Source organism: Neopelma chrysocephalum, unplaced genomic scaffold (genome assembly GCF_003984885.1).
Source record: "Neopelma chrysocephalum unplaced genomic scaffold, ASM398488v2 Primary Assembly neopelma1_97065, whole genome shotgun sequence".
Lineage (NCBI taxonomy): Eukaryota > Metazoa > Chordata > Aves > Passeriformes > Pipridae > Neopelma > Neopelma chrysocephalum.
The window spans coordinates 1,820,952-1,841,803 of record NW_020925707.1 but is presented as its reverse complement, the minus strand read 5'-3'; the positions used below and the strand labels follow the sequence as shown (position 1 = coordinate 1,841,803).

The following is a 20,852-nucleotide window of genomic DNA, read 5'->3' as shown; positions in this document are numbered from 1 at the left end:
ATACAAACTCAAGACCAAATTTGTTCTCTCTGCTCAGCAGTAAAATACAGATTCCTTGAGAGGCTTTACTGGACTAAGAAGGAAAGCAGAGATCCTAAAGAAACATCTGGGTTCAAGCTGAAGCTGTGTGTCTCAGTTTCAGATTTAAATGCTTGACACACCAAGCATACATATAAAATCTTTCATAGACCCAGCCCTCAGCACATACTAGAATCAATGACATGTACATATTTTGTGTATTTAATGGAGTATTTGTCTACTGTTGGGGTGTAGATAAAAGTGGAAATTAAGCTTTAAAACTAGTGTAATCATGAAAATAATCCCTATAAATGTTATTGGCACTCCACATATGACACAATGTCCTTTTTATATCTAGTTATGAGTTCTGATACACAGCCCAGCACAAAGACTGTAATCAATCTTACTGTTCACAGTTGTTTACTATCAGCAGCTTTTAATTTCAATGAACTTTAGTTTACAAAGATAAAGAATTCAGAATCAGACCAGATGCAATTGTTCTACATCAGCATCACAAATTTACCTGCATACTTGTACTTGATCCATGGCTATGTTACTCTCCACAAGATGATAACTAATAACAATGATAAAATCTCATGAACAACACTGATCCCCACAATTCTTGTTTGTTTTGAATACAAAGTAGCAGCAAAGTACTGAAGTACCAAAGTAGAGAAGTAGCAGCACAATACAGAGAACATTTATCTTGTAAAAACACCTTTTAAAAAAAAGGGAATCATTACTAGTCCTGTTTGGACATGGTGCAGATAGCACTGTAATAACCGGAATAGGAAAAGACAGAAAAGAATTCGTACCAGTCAAGATATAGATCGGAATTAAATAACCTTAGCATGAAAATTTCAGTAAAACACCTCAGCTGTACTTACATGAAGAAAACAAACGCAAGATTGTAAACTGTTCTGTGTGTCTGTCAAAACAGAAGAAAGCCACAAGACTCCTGGGCTTTTTTTCAAAACATGTCCACTAATGAAACTCTCATTAGACAGTACAAAGCTTGCAACATTGCTTGCTTCACTTTGCAGTGTATATAAGTAAATAGGCACTTGCACAGCCTCAAAACTCATAAAACAAATGCATGGTAACCATAATGCTAAGGTAAGAAAATGAAAATAGTTGACGATCTATTTTCTGGCAGTACAGCAGCAGTCTGAAAGGAAATGCAATACTGAAGGGCCGTAACTTGACCATAAGAACAAAAGCCAGGTTGTTCTCTCAGGTTGCGTTCCACTTAACAGATGCTCTATGCAGATTTTTCTTCCAGTCAGGAAATAAAAAAGTATTTTTGGTTTGACAGGCAGTTAAGCCTACTATTTCCTTTCATAATACCCTTGTTTAGGAGTCTTCTGTACCTACAAAATGAAGGATTAAGCACACAGTCTCTGCTCAGTCCTGCAACATGCTTCCTATAGAAGTTGCCAGACTCCACAACTACAGAGAACTATCATCAGCCATTGTTAGCATATGGTTAGGAAACACTAGTTAAGAAGATACTTAAAAAACTGTTTTGGATAAGCCACTAATATCCAAGGCATCGCCTAGCTTGTTGAAGACAAAGGCAAAAACGTAGTGTCAGTAACAGCTGACAGGCTGTGGCATTAAAATACTGATAAACATGTTACACTGCCTTCTGCAGAGCTTGTGGTGATAGATCAACACCTGGGAGAGTGAATCCTTGCAGGTATGACAGCTGCCTTCTCTGTACAGTGAACATATACATATTTAAAGCTCCCTTTGCTTTCTACAGCAATTTCCACAGATCATTTTGCTGATATATTTACGATATAAGATTGTTCCTCACACAGCTCAAATCGCAGCTGTAACACGAGCTTAGCGAAGTAACATTCAAAGCTGTCACTTTTAGGTCTGTCTTGGTATGTATCTGACATAAATTCTTTAACTTTTGGCACTTTCAATTTACCTTCACACTGTGTGATTAGCCCTGCAGATGAAATATTACAGCTTCCATATATACTGAGCAGATCATCCTGTTCAAAAAGATCTGTAATTTTATGGACTCTTCTGTATAATTTTTTCGCCCAACTTCACCATCTCTTCTTTAGTTTTATGGCAAATAATTTTCTATTCCAGGGTTCTTCTGGTCTGAGAGTTCTCCAATAACTTAAAAAGAGGATTTTTATAACACCTCTCAGGAGGAATGCAGAAGTAACACAGATAACTGTGTTAAAGCTCTTCTAAGTATCTCCACAAACACTGCAAAATAACTGTACAACTGGTATCCTGAGGGGATGGTTCCTGCTCTTGGTTCCTCACACACTGTCTCTTTAATAAACTGGCCTGGTTTACAGCTGCTGGTCATAAATTTAACTACATATCTTATTTAGTAGAGGGAAAACAACCATCTGCAAGAAGTATAAGAACTGTATTCAGCACACTGCTGTCCAATATCCTATCCATCCTATTTGGCTAGGAGATAAACAGCCTTTATTTATAAATTGCCTGCCCAGTATGTGGCCTACAGCCCCAATTTCTCTGCACCCCACCAGGTGTCACTTACACCACATTACTGATGCTCCTCAGCAGGGCAGGCAACTATTCTTCTACTGTAATAATTCAAAGTATTTATACACTGCATAGCCACTCTTTCACATACACACATATACTTACTGGTATATTGATGAACCACATCTAAAATGTTTTGCAAAGACTGACACACTGTGGGGTTTCCAAGCATGAAAAAAATATAAATCTGTAGGCTTCTAAAAGACAGACAACTGGAGAGCCTGTCAAAAAAAGCAAGCCTTCCCTTTAAGTTAAGCTCTCTCCAGAGACCATTCACTAGCTTCAAAATATCCATGTTTGGCTTGGAAAAACCCACAAGTTAATTCAATTTAAAAAAAATGTGTTAAACCAAGTACTACTTAGAGGGAGCACTGAGTATTTTATGTGTAATACACAGTTACTCAGATACACATTTAAATATTTAATATGTAAAAAATAAAGTGCTCTGTATCAGGTCCCAGTGCAGGGACATTATAAAACATTTCAACAACTGTAAAACAAATAGATACAAAGAACACTGCATCAAACATATATGAAAACAGTTAACACAATATGTACAATCTGGTGGGTGTCCCAAGACAAAACATCCCTTCATATACATGGTATATACATATATACTCCTCTTTACTCAATATATTATGACAATATATATTTCAAAACTTTGTTTACTGACAAAACAAAAAAACCCCTACAAAAACACAACAAGGATAAAGCACAGGAGTCCAAGATGGACAAAGAATTTGCTATCCCTCCCCACAGCACCACCTCTGCTCCTGGGAAAGATATGCCAGTGCTCTTTTCTGGGATGCAGCGCCTCCACATCCTGCAAGGCACTGTGAGCAGCAGCTGTGAAGTTGGCATCACCTGTAGTGAGCAGGTCAAATACACACGAGTAAAAGTAGATGTCCTTCACCAGCATCTTCTCATGGCATTTGGTGGTGGCGGTTTCCAGCGTGTACACTGATCGGGGATGGGCAGCACTGCCCTGAGGAAGCAATTTGCTCATCACAGGCAACGGCAAGTGACCGCTGTCATCAATGCGTTCACTGGAGGGGCAGCCGTTGACACAGAGCTGCAGGTCCTGACCCTCTTCGTAGGCCATGACCAGTTCCCGAGGCATTTGGATGGCCAGCGTCAGGTAGTGTCCAAGCTGCCGCACATATACTGTGGTCCCAATGTGCCGGGCATGCATCTCGATGTACTTCCCACTGACCTTCTCCACGATGTTCAAGCTCCTGGTGTTCCCATCACCTCCACTCGTCGTACCATCCACAAAAGCTGCAGGCAAGTCATCAGTCACTGCTTGATACACTTTCTGTTCTGTACAGTCTTGGTATGATTTAAAGATAATAGTTATCTGGAGGGGAAGGGGGAAAGAAAAAGCAAAGTTATTGGAAAAAAATCATTATCTCAACTCCTCTTCCATTTTGCAGCTGAATATGTCTGGGACTGACCACTACCGCAGAGCCTGGTAGTTGTCCACAATGTCCTGGTTAGAACGGCTGGGACCAATTCATCACTGGATGGGTGCAACCCAAAACTGTGTATTCTATAGCCGTCCATGCCATTTCCCAGAAACTGTTGTCAGTAGAGACCTGCAAGGTGGGAAGATGTTCCTATACCCTTTTACGGAATTCCCCGCTCTGATACCCTTTTATGGAGGAGGGACTGAGCATCCGCATGCCCTTTTATGGAATTCCCTACTCTGAGGGAGGGACTGAGCACTCCCGCCTGAACTGGAGAGTATATAACTGGGAGTTTCAGAACCTTGCCACCTCTCGTGGGATCCAGAGGAATACTGCAGACCACTGCCTTCAACTAGACTGCAGACCACCGCGTTCAACCAGACTGAGACCACCACCCTCGACTGGACTGCAATCACCACTTCTGACCAGACTGCAGCAGCTCTCCCACCAGCAGGTTTATCCCCTCTCCCTTTGCTTTGGACTCGGGGGTGGGCCGAGGTACACCACTCTTGTTCATATCCTAGGGTGCTGCGTTATACATTTGGGTTTTGTGGGTTAAAACCAATTGTCTGTCTGTATAATTGTACTTATTGCATTATTTTAATAAATTGTTATTCTGACTTATAAATCTCTCTTTTGAATTGAGTTCATTTTCCCTTGCTGGTTAACTTTTAAACCAGCACACACAACTCATGCGTTAAGGAAAACAGACTGTACACATGCTTAAAGTAATATTTTACCAATTGTTAGATTTGTTCTTAGGTTGTCCTGGAAGAAGGACTAGTAATATGTGGCAAGAGCTGTGATGTCTGGAAAGGAAAAGGCTTTCTATTTAATTAGGTATCACAACTCTCTCCTGCCTGATAGTTTTTTAATGCTCTGGAATGCCTCCTGCAATGACAGAGAAGTGTAAGCGCCAAGTAATTCCCACGATGCTGGCCACTGTGGCAAAACCAGAATGAGACTGTGCCAAATCACGGAAAGGTACAATCACGACCAGGAAGAACAACTAGTCAAATAATTGCTTAGGGCTCCAGGATCCATTTGCCCTAAGAACTGGGAGATTTGATGCTTCCAGTCCTCTGTTACTAAAAAATGTGCCCATGGAGAAACAAAGAAAGACTGAAAGATACTCTACGACAGACTTTTGAAGAGTGACTTCCAACACGGAAACCAGGAACATAAAGCAATTACTCGTTCTTTTAAGATTAGAATAAGCCTTTTAAACCTTTACATTTATCGGAGTAAGTCACAACAGAAAAAGCAGGTCCTCCAGTCTTACTTAAAGGTAGTAACTAGGCTACATGTCAGACCAAGTCTAGTGGCTTTTCCTAAAATAAAAAGTATAATGAGGAATCACATAAAAATATTAGAAACAGATAAGCTACTTTTTTTAGAATTTCTGAGGGGAGAAACTTCTTGAAAAGATCAAAAGAAATTCTGCATCAGCAATAGTATTTTAATAATTATTTTCAGCATTGACTAATTACATCAAATTACTTACAATCTACAATTTAAACAGTCTGCTAAGAGACTCAGATTACCCCAAAACACATCAGAATGTGTTTTAAAACTAATGTTAAACTTTTTGCTTAAAATCTGTTTTAAAGAAACGTCACATTTTAGTATCAGTTAACCAGCACACTCCTGCACAACAGCTTTTGTCTCCTGCCCCTCTGTTTTGAAGTAAGACATAGAGGTTAAAAAAGAGCCAATTACAGACAATTCAGATAAAACCTCTACCTTCATCAGCCTCACTTCTCCATATCACTTGTATAAAACAAAAGTCTCCCCATCTCCCTCCTCCCATTGTAACAGTTTCTCCTGTGGAGTGTGCAGACTTCTTCCTGCAATAAGAATATTACATTTATTTTCACTGTTTGGCTTGTCCCAGGTGGCTGATGTTTTGTCTGTCTTTCTGTCTCACAACACAGACAATACTTCCTATTTTGATTTTGTATGTTCCCACTGGTGATGACTGTATTTTTCCAATGGTTTTTCCTTGTGTCAATCAATTACACAGCTTGAGTTGTGTCAGCTATATAGCTTAAGACCACCTGTAGTCAAGTCATTTAGTAAACTTATGTCTGTGGACTACAGCCAAGCTGTGGAATGCCTACATCCAAAATCCAGAAAACACACAAGTGCCCCCATCACTGTAAAGACAACCTCACAACTCTGTGCTTAGTAAAGTAACCTCAGCAACTCGGAGAAGAGAAACCTGAGATGTCTCAAGGAATTAGTATTTCTGCATATAATCCAGACCGTCATGCAGTAAATCCGGTCTTTTATTTTGTATAACACAGTTTTGATGAAGACTTCTATCTCCACCTGCTCAGACAAAGAAGCATTCCTCTTTCCTTGAGCATATTTGTATTGCTCTGCAAGGAGAGAATGATTTACACATCTTGAGAAGTAAAGCTCTAAGTCTGCTCAGTACCTGAACAAGCCTGGAGTCAAAAAGAGTTAATTATTTTAATGAGACACAGAACTGGCCGCTGGATAAAAACGTTTAAGCAAGGCACCTGGCAAAATTTATCAGCAAGCAGCCACCAAACTGTTCTCTCCAAAACCCCCTCCTCTGCAACAATGAAATGTACACAATTTCAGATACATGGAGGGAGAAGAGAAGCCTGCACCCTAACTCAAGATTAGCAATAACATTACATGATGAATGAGAGCTGAATGACTACAAAATGAATAAAGGCCTGCATGTAGGCTGCAAGAACACTCCAAACAGAGAATCAAGAGACTATTAAGACTTTCCAAGGACATACTCGTATTTAAACACGGCAGCTCAAGATATTAGTTTTGAATATTGTGTTGTATGTCACATTACATCCATCTAATCCATAGGCAAGATCAGTAAAACCAGAGTTCTGTATAGTCTTTCCCTTATCACATATTCCTACCTCAATATCATGCCCTGGTATCAAGAGATACTCCAGAGCTTGTTGCAAAGGGAGATAAAGCAAATTTCCTTACAAAGCTTTATCGAAGTTCTCAAGGTAACAGAAAGCACCAGAAAGTGAAAAAGTTATTTCAAACAAATTTCACGGATGTTATATGTGTCTATGTACCTACAGCACTTTTTACACTCTGGCTGGGTTGCAAGAATACCTCCACAAAGCTGCTTATGGGGTACTGTTTACAGACTAGAGACTAGCTGCCCTTTCTAAACCTAGGACTGAAAAATACAAATACCAGATGAAGAAAGATTTTTGAAAGTACTGGTATCTCAGCCTTGTTCTGTGGTCACATACAGAGCTCTTCTGCAGTGAGGAACCCTGAAAGATGAATACAAAGGTTTCCAGAGACTTACTTGAAGATACAGTAAACAAACGTCTGCTATAGTAAGAGTACTAAACCAAAAAAACCTGACACACACATTCAATCTGCACATTTCATTTTGGACTTCATCCTCCCATTGCTACTGATACCAGTACTGATGAGTGCACTGATCACAAAAATTTCCTAAATTCCACTGCACATTCAAGGTCTCTCAAACATGGTGTCACTGAGCTGTCAAACTGCATTTTCTAGATGATCTTAATGTATTTGTTAATGGTGCCCGGCTTGTGTGCCTTAAACAAAATCAAGACTTTCAACTCTGAGTTCTTGTACTGGTCTTCCCTAGTGCTATAATGCAATCACAGTGCTGTAGGTATCCCTGTATGTTGCTATTTTACTATGCATTTAATAGAATCCTAGAATCATTCAGGTTGAAGAAGACCTTTAAGATCATGGACTCCAACCATTAATGTAGCACTGCCAAGCTTGGGGAAGAGTGAGAGTGGAAAACAGCCCAGCAGAGAAGGACCTAGGGGTGCTGGTTGACAGCTGTCTGTACATGAACTGGTGTGTGCCGAGGTGGCCAAGAAGGCCAAGGGCATCCTGGCTTGGATCAGCAGTAGTGTGGGAGCAGGATCACAGCATGATTGTTCCCCTGTACTGGGCAGCAGTGAGGCTACACCTCAAGCACCGTGTTCAGTTTTGGGCCCCTCACGTGCAGAAAGACACTGAGGTGCAGAAAGACACGTGTGTCCAGAGAAGGGCAACAGAGTTGGGGAAGGGTCTGAGCACAAGTCCTACAAGGAATGTCTGAGGGAGCTGGGGTTGCTCGGCCTGGAGAAAGGGAGGCTCAGGGGTGACCTTAACACTCTCAACAGGCACCTGAAGGAAGGCTGTAGACAGGGTGGATCATCCTCTCAAGTAGCAAGTGACACGATAAGAGGAAATGGCCACAAGCTGCACAAGAGAGGTTCAGATAGGGAAAATTTCTTCACTGAAAAGGTTGTCAAGCACTGAAACTGGCTGCCTAGCCTCTTGAGTCATCATCCCCAAAAATGTTTAAAAGGCATGTGGTACTCAAGGACCAAGTTTAGCTGTGGAATTCACAGTGTTAGGTTTGTGACTGGACTCAATGGTCTTAACGGTCTTTTCCAACCTAAATGATTCTATGATATCCTCCAACAAAACTGCAGTATGTACTACTTCTGAGAAAGACAAATTCATCTCCACCCTGGGCAAGATGTCCACAAAGATGAAAAGAATAATGACATATAACCAGACATCTGATGCTCCTACTTAAAAAAACAACTGAAAGGTAACTGGAGATAAACATTTTAATATTACTTACAGGAGACTAAGTACACTGTGATCACTCTGCAACAATTTCCTGCAAAAATAGAAACCATGCTGCAAAAGCAGTAAAAAGCTCTGTGGTTTTTTCCTTCTCTGTGTCCTTACACTCACTCTCTCACCCTCAAGCTATCTACTACAAAACACCTGGATAGGAAAACCTCCATTTCCAATTAATGCAAACAAGGAAAGTTTTCCATTGGCAAGCCCAAGCTTCTGCCTCATCTGCTATTCAAGGACAACTACTCTAGAGATATCTAGAACACCTGTCAGAGAGATGAAAGGCAATACAGACTTTATACCCCTCCAAATAAAGCAAACAATAAAAAAATAAAAAAAACCTCCAATCTTTTATGTAATGCATTCTGTAGTACTCTTCCAACTTACTCCCTCTACAGCCCCTTGTAACAGACATTTATCCTCAGGAAATTGCAAAACCAGTTCCAAGACAGGGGAGCTCTTTATCTACAGCTGGAGAAATCACATATAAAAGATGCCAGTGACCTACTCAAAACCCATACAAGAAGTCTGGCAGAAAGAAAAAGAAAAGAGGAGCTTGAACTCAGTTTCCCAGCTCCTTGATGATGATCCTTCATTCTCCATCTGAAAAGCCCTAGGATCCTATGCCAAGGGGCATAAGAACATCAGGCAAGCTCAAGAAAACTGGAGTTTCAAGTTTCAGCTCGACCACAGAATATACAATAGCTTTGTTCACAGCGGAAAAACAGATGTTTTTTGGGCAACACAAAATATGCAAAACACCTACAAACAAATTGCCAAGAGCATTTTGTGAATAACTACACAACTCTCACAGGACATGCCCTTCCAAATCCTGCTTTTCATACTTTCATGCCAGATGCACACTGGGGGGTGGGGGAGGAACAATATACTTTTTTTCTTCATGTTCTTATTTGAGGTGTCCTCCTGACTTTCTCTTGTCCTTTAAGAATTTAATGGATACCCCTCACATTACTGGGGTTACTCAAGTCTCATAGGTTTTGGAGAGAGAGGAAAACTTACTTTACAAATAACACTCCCTTAGTTGCCGGCTCCCTCAAAGGTTGGTACACCAGAAAGCTCAGACAAATCCGAAAGTACCAACTTTCTACAAGGGCAACTGTCAGTTCGCACCTTTCAAAAGCACACTACATATGGACTGGAGATTAAACATTCTGTTTCTACAGCTTCATAAATCACTTACCCTAAGAAAAATGCATACAGGAAAAACTAAATCTTCTACTCTTATTGCCCTTTCTTTCATTAGATCTGCTTTAGAGTGGGCTAATTAGGTTACTATTTGCTTTGGCTTCTGCACAATTTAAGTCCAGCATATACCTTTGTTCTTATTTCCTAATAAACTTCTATTTTAAATACTGCAATGAAAAAACAGCCAGACTAACAACGGATAATGTTCAGGAAACTTTTCTCGTGAAGGCAGAAGACCTATTTGGATGCTCTTAGCTAGGGATTACACTATGTAGATGTCACTGAACTGTACCTCTTTAAAAGTCCTTTAAGCTACCCTGTGGCCAAAATTAGTCAAGTACACCCAGGAGCAGATAGTGTACTACAGTAAAAATGGAATTCTTGCAGAGGAAAATGTTACAGGAATGAAATTAGCAGTGGTAGTACAGTTTAACAAGCCTTTTGTATTTCGTTTATAGCAGCCGGTTCCATAGAGAAACAAAAGAGGCAGAAGGATGCATTAGAGATATTAAAACTTATCTTGCTAAGTTACTTGTACTCCGTTGCTATAAACAGGTGTGGTAAGTTCGATTACCTTCCAAAAAAAAAATTTTCAAGGAAAGACATGTAACGTATACTACCGTTAAAGACATTTCTAATATCCTAAGCTATACATCTTATTTAATTGCTTCTTCACACTTAGCTGTACTTGTGCAATGACAGGGATGATAAAACACTACTACAGAAGACAAAAATGTATTGTCGCTTTTCCCAGAATGAAAAGTCAAAGAAAAACACCAAAAAAAAGACAGAAGGCATGCCCTTTAAAACCATATTTTCCCTCAGTATGTACAAACATTTATCTCCTTGGGTCGTCCTCTTGATTATCTGTTGGAAAAGATTTATACCAGCATAACATGCTACATAGTCAATCATTTTCAGAATGTGGCTAAAGTTAAGATCACCTATCTAACAACCATCACACTCACACAATTTGTACACAAGAGTCTCAACTTTTTCCTCTACTACTACCAGGAACAAGGAAACAAAGAAAATTCTGCAAGAGTTTAGCAAAACTGAGGATAAAAGCTTTCTGCAGATTATGAAATGCAGCTTTTTCTTGCACTTCTTTAGGAGCTTTTAAAAAAAGCCACTAGAGCAGATTGCAAGGGACGTCACTTTTGCAAAGCTTACTCAGGTTAGCCTCATTGCCTTATTTTATACACCTTCAGAACTCATTCACAATGCAGACTGTTCTTGGAACAGGCACAAGTTAATCTGAGTTTCAGTCCAACCTCTGCTCACTCACACACGCTATGACATTAGTCAGTACCTCAGGATCCAGCACAAATTTAATAGAAAAGCTGATTTTCCCTTATTAATACTCCTGTACAGCCAACTCCATGGAAGATGTGCAGGCTCTAACTTACTGTGACCAGCAACTCCTGCTTCCAAACTCTATAATAAAAAACCTACTTCCAGGCTTACCTAAATGATGAAAATTCTCCAACATAGTGTTGAAACGGTGTTCACACAGCCTGACTTTCACAATACAAGAGCTACACTACCATATTTTAAAAAAGGTCATTTCACTCCAAAAAGGGAATGAGGTATGTGACAGCATCAGCTTCAAATGTACACTTAAGTAATTTCTTTTATGGATAGAGACATCTGCTGCCTGCATTCAGCAGAGAGAGACAAGTATTTTTCTTACGTTAAGGAAATGCCATAAGTTATCAATACTACTGCATTTATTCCTCAAGTATGTAAGAGGAGAGCAATCTTAAGTCTTGCCCGTCTCAGCAAGGGCTTAATATGCTCAGCACAATTTTAAGGGCGCTGCTTCTTTAGTAAAGCCAGGGTGCTGAGACCTTCTGACAACCATATAGCTTCCACGTATTTTTTTTGCTTCCTTTAATTCTCTGCAGTTCCTTTCTTGTTTCTGCTCTGAACCATCTGTGTTTTAATAACCTGTTTGTTGTGCCACTGTCAGTATTTTTCATTTTCTACTGTTATAGCCATTCTGTTGAGATTTAATGAAAAGCAGAGACTTATGCTCTTTCCTTCTTTAAGGTTTCTTCCAACCCAAAGCATTATATGATTTTTTAAAATTTCTACTTAAGGCAGAGACAGTCACAGATGCACAATAATCTGATAGCTGTTTTGAAGTGTTACATCTAATGTCCTTACAGGTTTATGTGGTGATAAGCACAAGTTTTCTTGCCATGAGCAGCAGCAGAGGGAAGAAAAGAACCTGTTTTAAGTTTTGTTTGATGCTCAGAAAGAAAGAGGGTAAGAGTTTTACTCTATTGTACTACTGCACAGAAGATTCTCAAGCTGTTATACTTCTTTAACAGTTAAGAGCTAAATGACTTACTTCGCTGTCTTGGCCTTTTACTTCTCCATGCATGCACAGAGCTTAAAATAAATCTGTACCTTATTTGTAGCAGTAGCACTGGATCCTGGGACCACAGGCACGTTGGTCACTTGCACTGACAAGTAGTTATTGTCTATGAGGGGCCAAGCACCTTCCACTTTGCATGTCTGGAAGTGATCCTTAAAAGTCCTCAGATGTGGATCACCAAACAAGCCACAAAATAGATAAGTAGGAGCAGGAGTCTTCTCCCCTCCCTGATGTTCTCTGGCTTCTGTGTGGCTGCTGTAATTGCAAGGATCATGGGTCATTCCAGGGTTGGTGGAGGATGTTGGTCCATCTTTGGTACAGTTCCTCTGGGCCATGAGGTCACTGATCCCGAGTACTGCAGAATGGTAAACCAGGTTTCCACGGCATACTTTGGAATTGCGATAGGTACATGCAGAGTACGCACGCAGGGCCTTGCAGAACTCCAGATCAAAGTCCTCAAGAGCTGCGTTTAGATGGGAAGTGAAGAACACAAAATCAGTGGTGCACTTCTGGATTCCACAAGATGTGTGCAGCTGGCAGTCACCTAAGCACAAAAAGAGACGGCAGAGAGAAATCAAGCAAACCTCTTGGGTGGCAATACCCCATTCCACACCCACAGGTGCTGTAGAAAACAACCTGAACGAAACTTACAGTGCTCACCCACTAGGGAAACACTACATAACAGAGAAAAAGGTGTTGTGAGACAGAAAGATAGAAAATAGAGAGTATCTCAGATGATGACAGGACCCATGCATATCTTAATCGATCACCTGATGTTGTCTAGATGAAAATAAACAGCACTAGGTCCTGCCAAGTATAAGCCAAACACTTCTTTTCAGATATCAAGGTGATGATGCAATTCTGTGTTCAGTTAATCACTTAGTCAGTAAGAAAGTCTCCATTTAGTCATTCAATGCTTTACAGAAGTTACAGAATGCTGCCCCTCAGAAGAATGTGGTAAAGGCAGCAAAGCAATATATATTCAAGTGAAAACAGAATGAATGAAGCAGAAATCAAAGTTTCTCTTCCAGAAAGCAGGGCAGAGGGGAGGATGGTAGGAAACTGGGCAGGCAGTTTGCTTTATTTCTCTGGAACTATCATAGATAAAGCTTCACTGCTCATTTTTTGGAAGCTAATAAGTGAAAAAAACCCACAGCTGTCCAGTGTGCAAGATTCCAGCTAAGACATCTGAACAGTAGCAGCCTCTCTTACACTGTAATTCAATAATAAGACTGGGGCAAAGAAACCCTTTCCCTACGAAAGCCTGAAGTACTTACCAGATGTATACAACAGGTACACAGTTCACTTTACATGAACAAAGCAGTTAGGCCTTATCTGATCACCTCATTTCCACGAAAGAGCACAATTACCATCCCAGCAAGCACACTGGAGTTGTACAGTCCTCTCCTCCACACTTCTCACAGTCATGATCTGAAATCCTTCCAGATTCTCGTGGCACGTAGCAATGGTCTTCTGCTGGTGACTTTTACCCAAGAACTTACCAGGAGCAGAAATGAAATGAACAAGACTGCACACACACTAAGGGAAACGGAGCCACAGGGTTCACAGGGCTTAAAACCAGGAGGACCCTAGTCTAGGATTCTAGTCTAGGATTCCCACCCATCCAAAGACCCTTCATAAAGAATATGTGCACAACTTCATGCAATAGCTCTCCAAGTATGCAAAACTACATACTAAAAACATGATGCATTGTTATTTTTATGACCTATAAAACTCAACTGTGGAAACATTAATCTATAATTTCAAACTGTCATAAAACAGATTCTGAATACCACAAAAATGCCTCCAAAGATAAATGGAAGTGTGAAAAAAAAAGGGAAAATGCAATATATTTAAGAGAAACTCCTGAGACACGAGAAGCGAAAACTGGACTGCAGAGCAATGTAGCACTTTCATTTTTAAACAGCTGTCTTCTACAATTCACACAGTGATGAGAGGATATTAGCAATTTCTTCGCTTGCCCCTTAGCTGACCCTCCTGAGTCAGTACTCACATGACTTACTGTGAATATCCAAACCATGAATTTATAAGGGCAATATGTTTTCCCAGTGATGCACAGCTAACACAAATCTCCTGTCAAAATCCCAGGACAACACAGAGTAGAATGAGGCACTCTACACCTACAGCGAATCGTGACCATGAATTGTGTAAGCAGAAAGTTTTTCTCTTCATCTTTGTGCATCATTGTGCAACCGTAGAGTTGTACATACATTTGCAAAAAAAACAGAAAAAAACTGCACAAAATCCAATCAAATTCTGTGTTTTCTGATACACAAACAAAAACACCCTGTGGCAGGCAAAATAACACAGGTAATGGTGGGTTCAGAGACAGACTTTCAAAGCATCAATTTATTTCCCCTCAGTTGTATTCGTGATATGGTTTTGAGCATATATAAATCAGGCTAGCTGAGCAAGTCAGTCAAGTCAACGGCTGAATAAATCACAGATTCACTGAATTGTTAAGGTTGGAAGGGCCTCTGGAGATGCTCCAGTCCAACCGCCTTGCCAAGGCAGTTGCCAGGTGACACAGGAACGCGTCCAGGTGGGTTTGTAACGTCTCCAGAGTTGGAGACCTTTCTTGGCAGCCTGTTCCAGGACTCTGCCACCCTCAATGTAAAGAAGTTTTCCTTCTTTTAGTAGAGGTGGAACTCCTTGTGTTTTAGTTCATGGCCACTGCTCCTCGTCCTGTCGCTGGGCACCACCGAGAAGACTGGCGCCATCCTCTCGGCACCCGCCTTGGAGACATTTTATGTGCACTAACGAGATTCCCTCTCAGCTAGATAAACAGGCCCAGCTCCCGCGTCTCTCCTCAGGAGAGGTTCTACCTGACGGAAAGGGGCTCCGGCCGCGCTCCCGCCCCAACGCCGCCCACCTCCCGCAGTACCTGCGCCCGGCAGCAGCAGCAGCAGCCCCAGCGGGGCCAGGAGCGGCCGGAGGCTCAGCCGCGGCTCAGCCCCGGCGGCAGGACGGGGCCGCGGCATGAGGTGGCGGCGGCGCGGGCGGGCGACGTCCTCCTCCGTGCTTCTCCTTCCCCCTCCTCCTCCTCCTCAGCCCTTCCTGCTTCCGCTCCTCCTCCCGCTCCACGGGGCGGCCCCGTCAGAGGACAGGCCAGGCCGGGTGCCTGCGCGCACAAAGGGCCGGGCCCGCTGCGTCACCGCGGCTCCGAGCGCGCTGCGGCCCCGCCCCGCCCACCGTGCCGCTTTCCATTGGCTTACCCTGCTGTCTGTCACGGGTGACCCCCACTCCCGGCGCCCTCCGGTGGTCTTGCCCCGCCCGCCCTCACTGCGTCACCGCGCCCGCGCGCGCGCCCGCACCGCGCTCAACGGGCGCCGAGCGGCGGGAGGGGCCGCACGCGGCCACCGGGGGGCGCTGCCGGGATAGAGCCGGGAACACCTCAGGGAACACCGCCGGGACAGGGCTGGGAACAGCGCCGGGACAGGGCTGGAACACCGCCGGGACAGGGCTGGAACACCGCCGGGACAGACTGGGAACACCGCAGGGACAGGTTGGGAACACCGCCGGGACAGGGCAGGGCCCCGCGGGTGGAGCAGCAGAGGGGTCGACGCCAGGCAGGGGTGAGACCTGCTGGATCTGCTGCAGACGGACCCATCCCGGCACAAGCCACATCCGCGGATTTTTCTTGGAAGCCAGAGCGTTCGCAGCGCCTACTCGTCCCCATCAGGGCTCACGGAACATCTGCAGCAGAACTGGGACAAATAGCAGTTACACGGACGTGTCGGTACAAGAAGCGCTGCTGGATTTTGAAGTAGCCGTGGTTTGTTTTCCAGAAGGCAGGTGGGATGCCTGAGCCGGGAGCTGCTCCCCTGTAGACAGAATCTCCAATCCCACCGCGGACGGCTCTTCCCGCCCGACCTGCGCACCGCAGGTTTACTTTACGAGCAGTTATCAGCCGTATGCAAAGGCAGAATTTTGTTTGTCTGGGTGTATGTGTGTGTGTAAGAGAACTTGACATGGGAGAAGACTTTGACTAGTTCTACAGCAAGCCTAAATGAAGGGTAAAAGTAACTTTATTTGATATAGACATGATGTACTTTTATAGGTCTTTAAAGGAGAAAAAGCACTAGAAAATATACTTTATGTTATGGGAATTACATAGGACTCTGTCAGAGAGTTCAAATACATTAATGTTATCTTTACTGCCGTGTGTTGTATCAATGTAGCAATTTCCTGACCCCATCTTTATATATGTGTATGGTTGGAAGTTTGCCTGATCTATATGTTCTCATCACAATTTTCTTCTAGGCATAGCAGACCTGGATTTAAGAAATTGATCATAACATGCAAAAGTAAATTCCCGTTTAAAGGTGAAGTCCTACAAAGTTGTGGAAAAAAGTCATGATCACTAAAATAAGAAATGATGCAGGTATCCAAGACCTTTTTTAGTACCTGAGGGTTTTTTTTCTACTTATATATTGAATCACAGTAACAAAAAACCTAAATTTGAACAGTTTTATTTTACATTCAGCGTGTGTGATACGCATTAGAAGACATCAGTTTAGATACTTCATGATATAGGTAAAGATACATGTATCATATGGTGAACCACACAGTACTTCCTACACCACCCTGTGCTTCTATACCAAGTTTAAGTACAGGAGGCATCATAGAAATAAAGCTGGCCTTTTAAAGACCACTTTTTGTCTACCTCCAGCAACCTCTACCTATGACAATATATGTGACAAAGTGACCCGCTCAGTAGATGGGGGAAAGGCTGTGGATATTGTCTGTGCATGCTTCAGTAAAGCATATCACACCATCTCCCACAACATCTCCTGGAGAAACTGGCTGCCCATGCCTTGACAAGTGTACTGTTCACTGGATAAAAAAACTGTCTGGACAGACAGGCCCAGAGAATGGTAGTAAATGGAGTTACATCCAGCTGGGGCCAGTCACCAGTGGTATTCCCCAAAGCTCAATACTGGAGCCAGTCCTGTTTAATATCTTCATTAATGATGTGGACAAGGAGCTTGAGTGCACCCTCAGTCAGTTTACAGATGGTACGAAGTTGGGCGGGAGTATTGATCTAATGGAGGGCAGGAAGGCTCTGCAGAAGGATCTGAACAGGTTGGATTGATGGGCTGAGACCAATTGGATGTGGTTCAATAAGGCCAAGTGCCAAGTCCCGCATTTGGGTCGCAAGCCCAGGCAACACTCCTAGCTTAGGGAAAAGTGGCTGGAAAGCTACCTAGCGGAAAAGGACCTGGGGATGCTGGTTGACAGATGGGTGAACATGAGGCAGTGTGTGCCCAGGTGACCAAGAAGGCCAAGGACATCCTGGCTTGGATCAGCAATAATGTGGCCAGCAGGACCAGGGCGGTGATCATGCCCCCGTACTGGGCACTGGTGAAGTCACACCTTGAATCCTGTGTTCAGTTTTTGTCCCCTCACTTCAAAAGGGACATTAAGGTGCTGGAGCAAGTCCAGAGAAGGGCAATGGAGCTGGTGAAGGGTCTGCAGCACAAGTATGATGAGGATTGGGTGAGGAAGCTGGGAGTGTTTAGCCTGGAGAAAAGGAGACTCCGAGAGGACCTCATTGCTTTCTACAACTACCTGAAAGGAAAGTGTAATGAGATGGGGGTCGACCTCTTCTGCCATGTCTCAAGTGAAATGACAAGAGGAAATGGTCTTAAATTGCACCAAAGGAGGTTCAGATTAGGTATTAGAAAAAATTTTTTCACTGAATAAGTGGTTATGTTCGGAATAAGTTGTCCAGGGAGGTGGTGGACCCACCGTCTCTAGAAGTGTTCTGGAAATTGCACTTGGAAATATGTTTTAGGGGTGATTATGGTGATGCTGGGTTGATGGTTGGACTAGATAATCTTGAAGGTCTCTTCCAACCTTGATTATTCTGTGAATCTGTGATATGGTTCCTCAGGAAAAGCATAGTCAATATACAAAATAGTGTATACAAAATATATATGCAAAATACAGTGATAAACTGATTTCCTTGGATTCCTCTTTATTAGGAAAGCTTCTGGAAAACAAAAATCCAAGAAAGAAACCCTTCATTTTATCAACTATGTCTATAACAACAAAATAAAAAAAAAACCAACAAAACTCAACAAAGCAAACAAAAACCCCAGAACCCAACAAAAATCTTAGCTTCATTAGCCATTAAAATGAATGTAAATTACCACAACCTAGGAAGAAAACCTTTGACTTTTGCTGTAAATCACTTGGTATTCATCAGTTGAGCTGTGGCTGTGAGAACAAATGTCACATATGGTTTGCTTTTTTCTTCAATGCTCTCCAAGAGATATTCATGCTTTCCTCCTCTACTAAAAGGCAACACCTACCTCCTATTAATTTGGTATTGCTCTAGCAGAATAATAATAATTTAATAATAATAAGGTAGTAACAACTATTTGCATTCCCTGAAGCTGACTTTGATTTTGTATATTGTCACAGCAAGGGTACATCTAGATATGTCTTTTGTAAGCTGATATGGGATCACCCTACCTATTCTCTCTGTGTTCCAGAAGCCATGTAGCTGTATTTGTGCATGGCACAGCTGAGTTACTGTCCAGAGGTGTTTATCCTCACAAGATCCATGTGTCATGGTTTAGGAATGGTACTCCCCAGTTCAGTGGCCCCACCGAGATTCTCCAAATCACGCACCACTCTCTTGCTCTCCCATCTTCCCCTTCCCTTCCTGCTGTGGCGGGATGGAGAGGAGAATTGGAGGCACAAAATGAAAAGATCACGGGCTTAGTTAAGAATAATTTACTGGAAACAGCAATGGGATAAGAAAATGAACAATAACAGCAACAATACCAGTGACAGAGAGTATAAGAAAATAAACAATTCAGACAGGAAAAACCCTCTGACAATAGACAACTTTGGGCAGCTCCACCTGCCACATTTTCTGGACCTGAAGGAACCTCTTCTTCTCTGGAAATGAGTCCCTTTCCCCTCTATCTGGCAATGACATGAGGTAGCATGGAATAACCTCTGTGTCCTAGCCATGCCCCCTCCTGGCTACTGCAAAAATTAACCCTATCCTGGCCAGAACCAGGACACTTATCCATGCAATAGTGCAATTATTTCCAAAAATATTGCAGAATGAGGTGGTATTTTTGAAAGTTAGTATCAATAGTTGCTATTTCATGGCCAGAGTGAAACAATGAAATGTTTTATATATTTATTTAGTAATATTTTTTCTGGCTTGGGAGAAAAATGCACACAGTTTTAATGCTGCAAAAAGAAGGCAGTGAAGTATTTAAAAATAATTAATTCTCATTCTAGACTTAGGTGGATGCCATAGAAGTTCTTAAGTGCATGTTTGTCCTTACCTTAACAGCTGGGTTTTTTTGGTATGTAAAACTTTAGTGTAAGGAGTTTTCTTTTAATGATCTTTCAAGTAGAAATAGCTTCTGTTTAAAAAACCCCCCAAAAAAACAACTAAAAGAAAGTGATTTTCTTAATATAAACGTTGTCAAGTAGTACCAGGTTTTACTGTTAGAAATTGTTTGGTTTTGTTTAGTTAAAACAGAACAAGCACGTAGTGGGCTTTATGACTTGGCTCTCTATACAAAGTATGCTGTATGGAGTTTAATTCAGTTTTCCTGTCACAAATAAAGAACCCACAAAACTTCTGCCAAAGATGGAGTGAGGAAATGCGTGTCCTGTTGAATCTGGTATGTTCAGTGTGTCTTCTGATATGGACTTGTCAGCCAACACCATTTGAAAAAAACAGCCTACAATCCAAGTAACAAACAAACCCCTTTCTGTTCTGTCTCCTCCCCTGTCCTGATTGACACCCTTCCCTCCAAACAAACACATTAATTTTCTAGACTTCATATAAGTTGTGTGGGGTGAGATTGAAGAGACAGCTGTCACTGTGATCCTGTGTAAGAACACCCTCATGAGAAAATGAAGCTGGCTGTTCTGCTTGTAGAAATTCATGTCCTTGATAAAGCAAGAAGTTTATTTTTTGTTTTTTCACCTCATAAAATAGATTTAAAAAAATTTAAAATAGAGAGTAGTCTCTTCCTAAAAGTCTTCTTCATTTCAAGAATGCAGAAGAGTTCACTAGAAGATAAACTTCTGATACAATGTTTTGTTTTGTTTTGTTTTTTAAAAAAAACAATGCTTTTAATAAAATTATTACTTTAACAGTTATGCGTGTAAGAGTTATGTTGTGTTTCTATGTGCAAGCTGGGTGTAGTGGACAGAAAACACTTGTACCAGTATGGCTTGTTTTATTGGCTGTGTCTGATTCATGATGTGCCTGCTTTAAGTGCTTACTTTGCTATTTTTTTTCAGCTGTTTCATTGTTTAATAAGATTTTTTAATGAACAGAGAGGAAAGCTATAACGAAAGTACTGAAACACAATTCCTTAGGAATTTAAGGCATAAACTAAGGAGTAGAGTAAAATTTATCTTTACTTCTCAAGAATGTATTTTTGGTTCTCCTAATCTATTAGTCTGTGTTTGGCTTGGTAAGATAGAGCTTATAAGTTAGTGTATCAATCTGTTAATCACATTAAAAATGTATAATTGAATTTACAGCAAGCTTTCCATTCTTCTGGAAAATAATGATTAAGGAATTATAG

At 41.7% G+C, this 20,852-nt stretch overlaps 2 protein-coding genes across 3 annotated transcripts in view; one reads left to right on the top strand and one right to left on the bottom strand.

The window, feature by feature from the left end:
• Positions 1-208: 208 nt before the first annotated feature.
• Positions 209-15,411, bottom strand: RGMB (repulsive guidance molecule BMP co-receptor b). 2 transcript variants are annotated; one of them, XM_027671261.1, is made up of 3 exons: positions 15,161-15,411; positions 12,288-12,799; positions 209-3,916 (listed from the first exon to the last, which is right to left on the bottom strand). In XM_027671261.1, exons 1-3 carry the CDS (start codon positions 15,255-15,257, stop codon positions 3,248-3,250), a joined length of 1,278 nt encoding a protein of 425 aa, XP_027527062.1. In that variant the 5' UTR covers positions 15,258-15,411; the 3' UTR covers positions 209-3,247. The 2 variants fall into 2 exon arrangements, with proteins under 2 accessions (XP_027527062.1, XP_027527063.1); XM_027671262.1 differs by having other exon boundaries at positions 12,288-12,718.
• A 2,319-nt stretch (positions 15,412-17,730) lies between these two features.
• LOC113961176 (serine/threonine-protein kinase PAK 3-like) overlaps positions 17,731-20,852 on the top strand; it is a 36,688-nt gene continuing 33,566 nt past the window's right edge. The window contains exon 1 of the mRNA XM_027671272.1: positions 17,731-17,899. Coding sequence (XP_027527073.1) covers positions 17,731-17,899 — 169 coding nt within the window. The remainder of the gene's footprint in view (positions 17,900-20,852) is intronic.

Bases quoted from the DNA above. Each gene is read 5' to 3' on its own strand.
- RGMB (XM_027671261.1), bottom strand. From the start codon at position 15,257: ATGCCGCGGCCCCGTCCTGCCGCCGGGGCTGAGCCGCGGCTGAGCCTC. The intron at 12,800-15,160 runs GTACTGCGGGAG...TTTTGTGCTTAG, and splicing joins GCTGCTGCTGCCGGGCGCAG to GTGACTGCCAGCTGCACACA. The intron at 3,917-12,287 runs GTACAGATTTAT...CTTCCCCTCCAG, and splicing joins GTGCTACTGCTACAAATAAG to ATAACTATTATCTTTAAATC.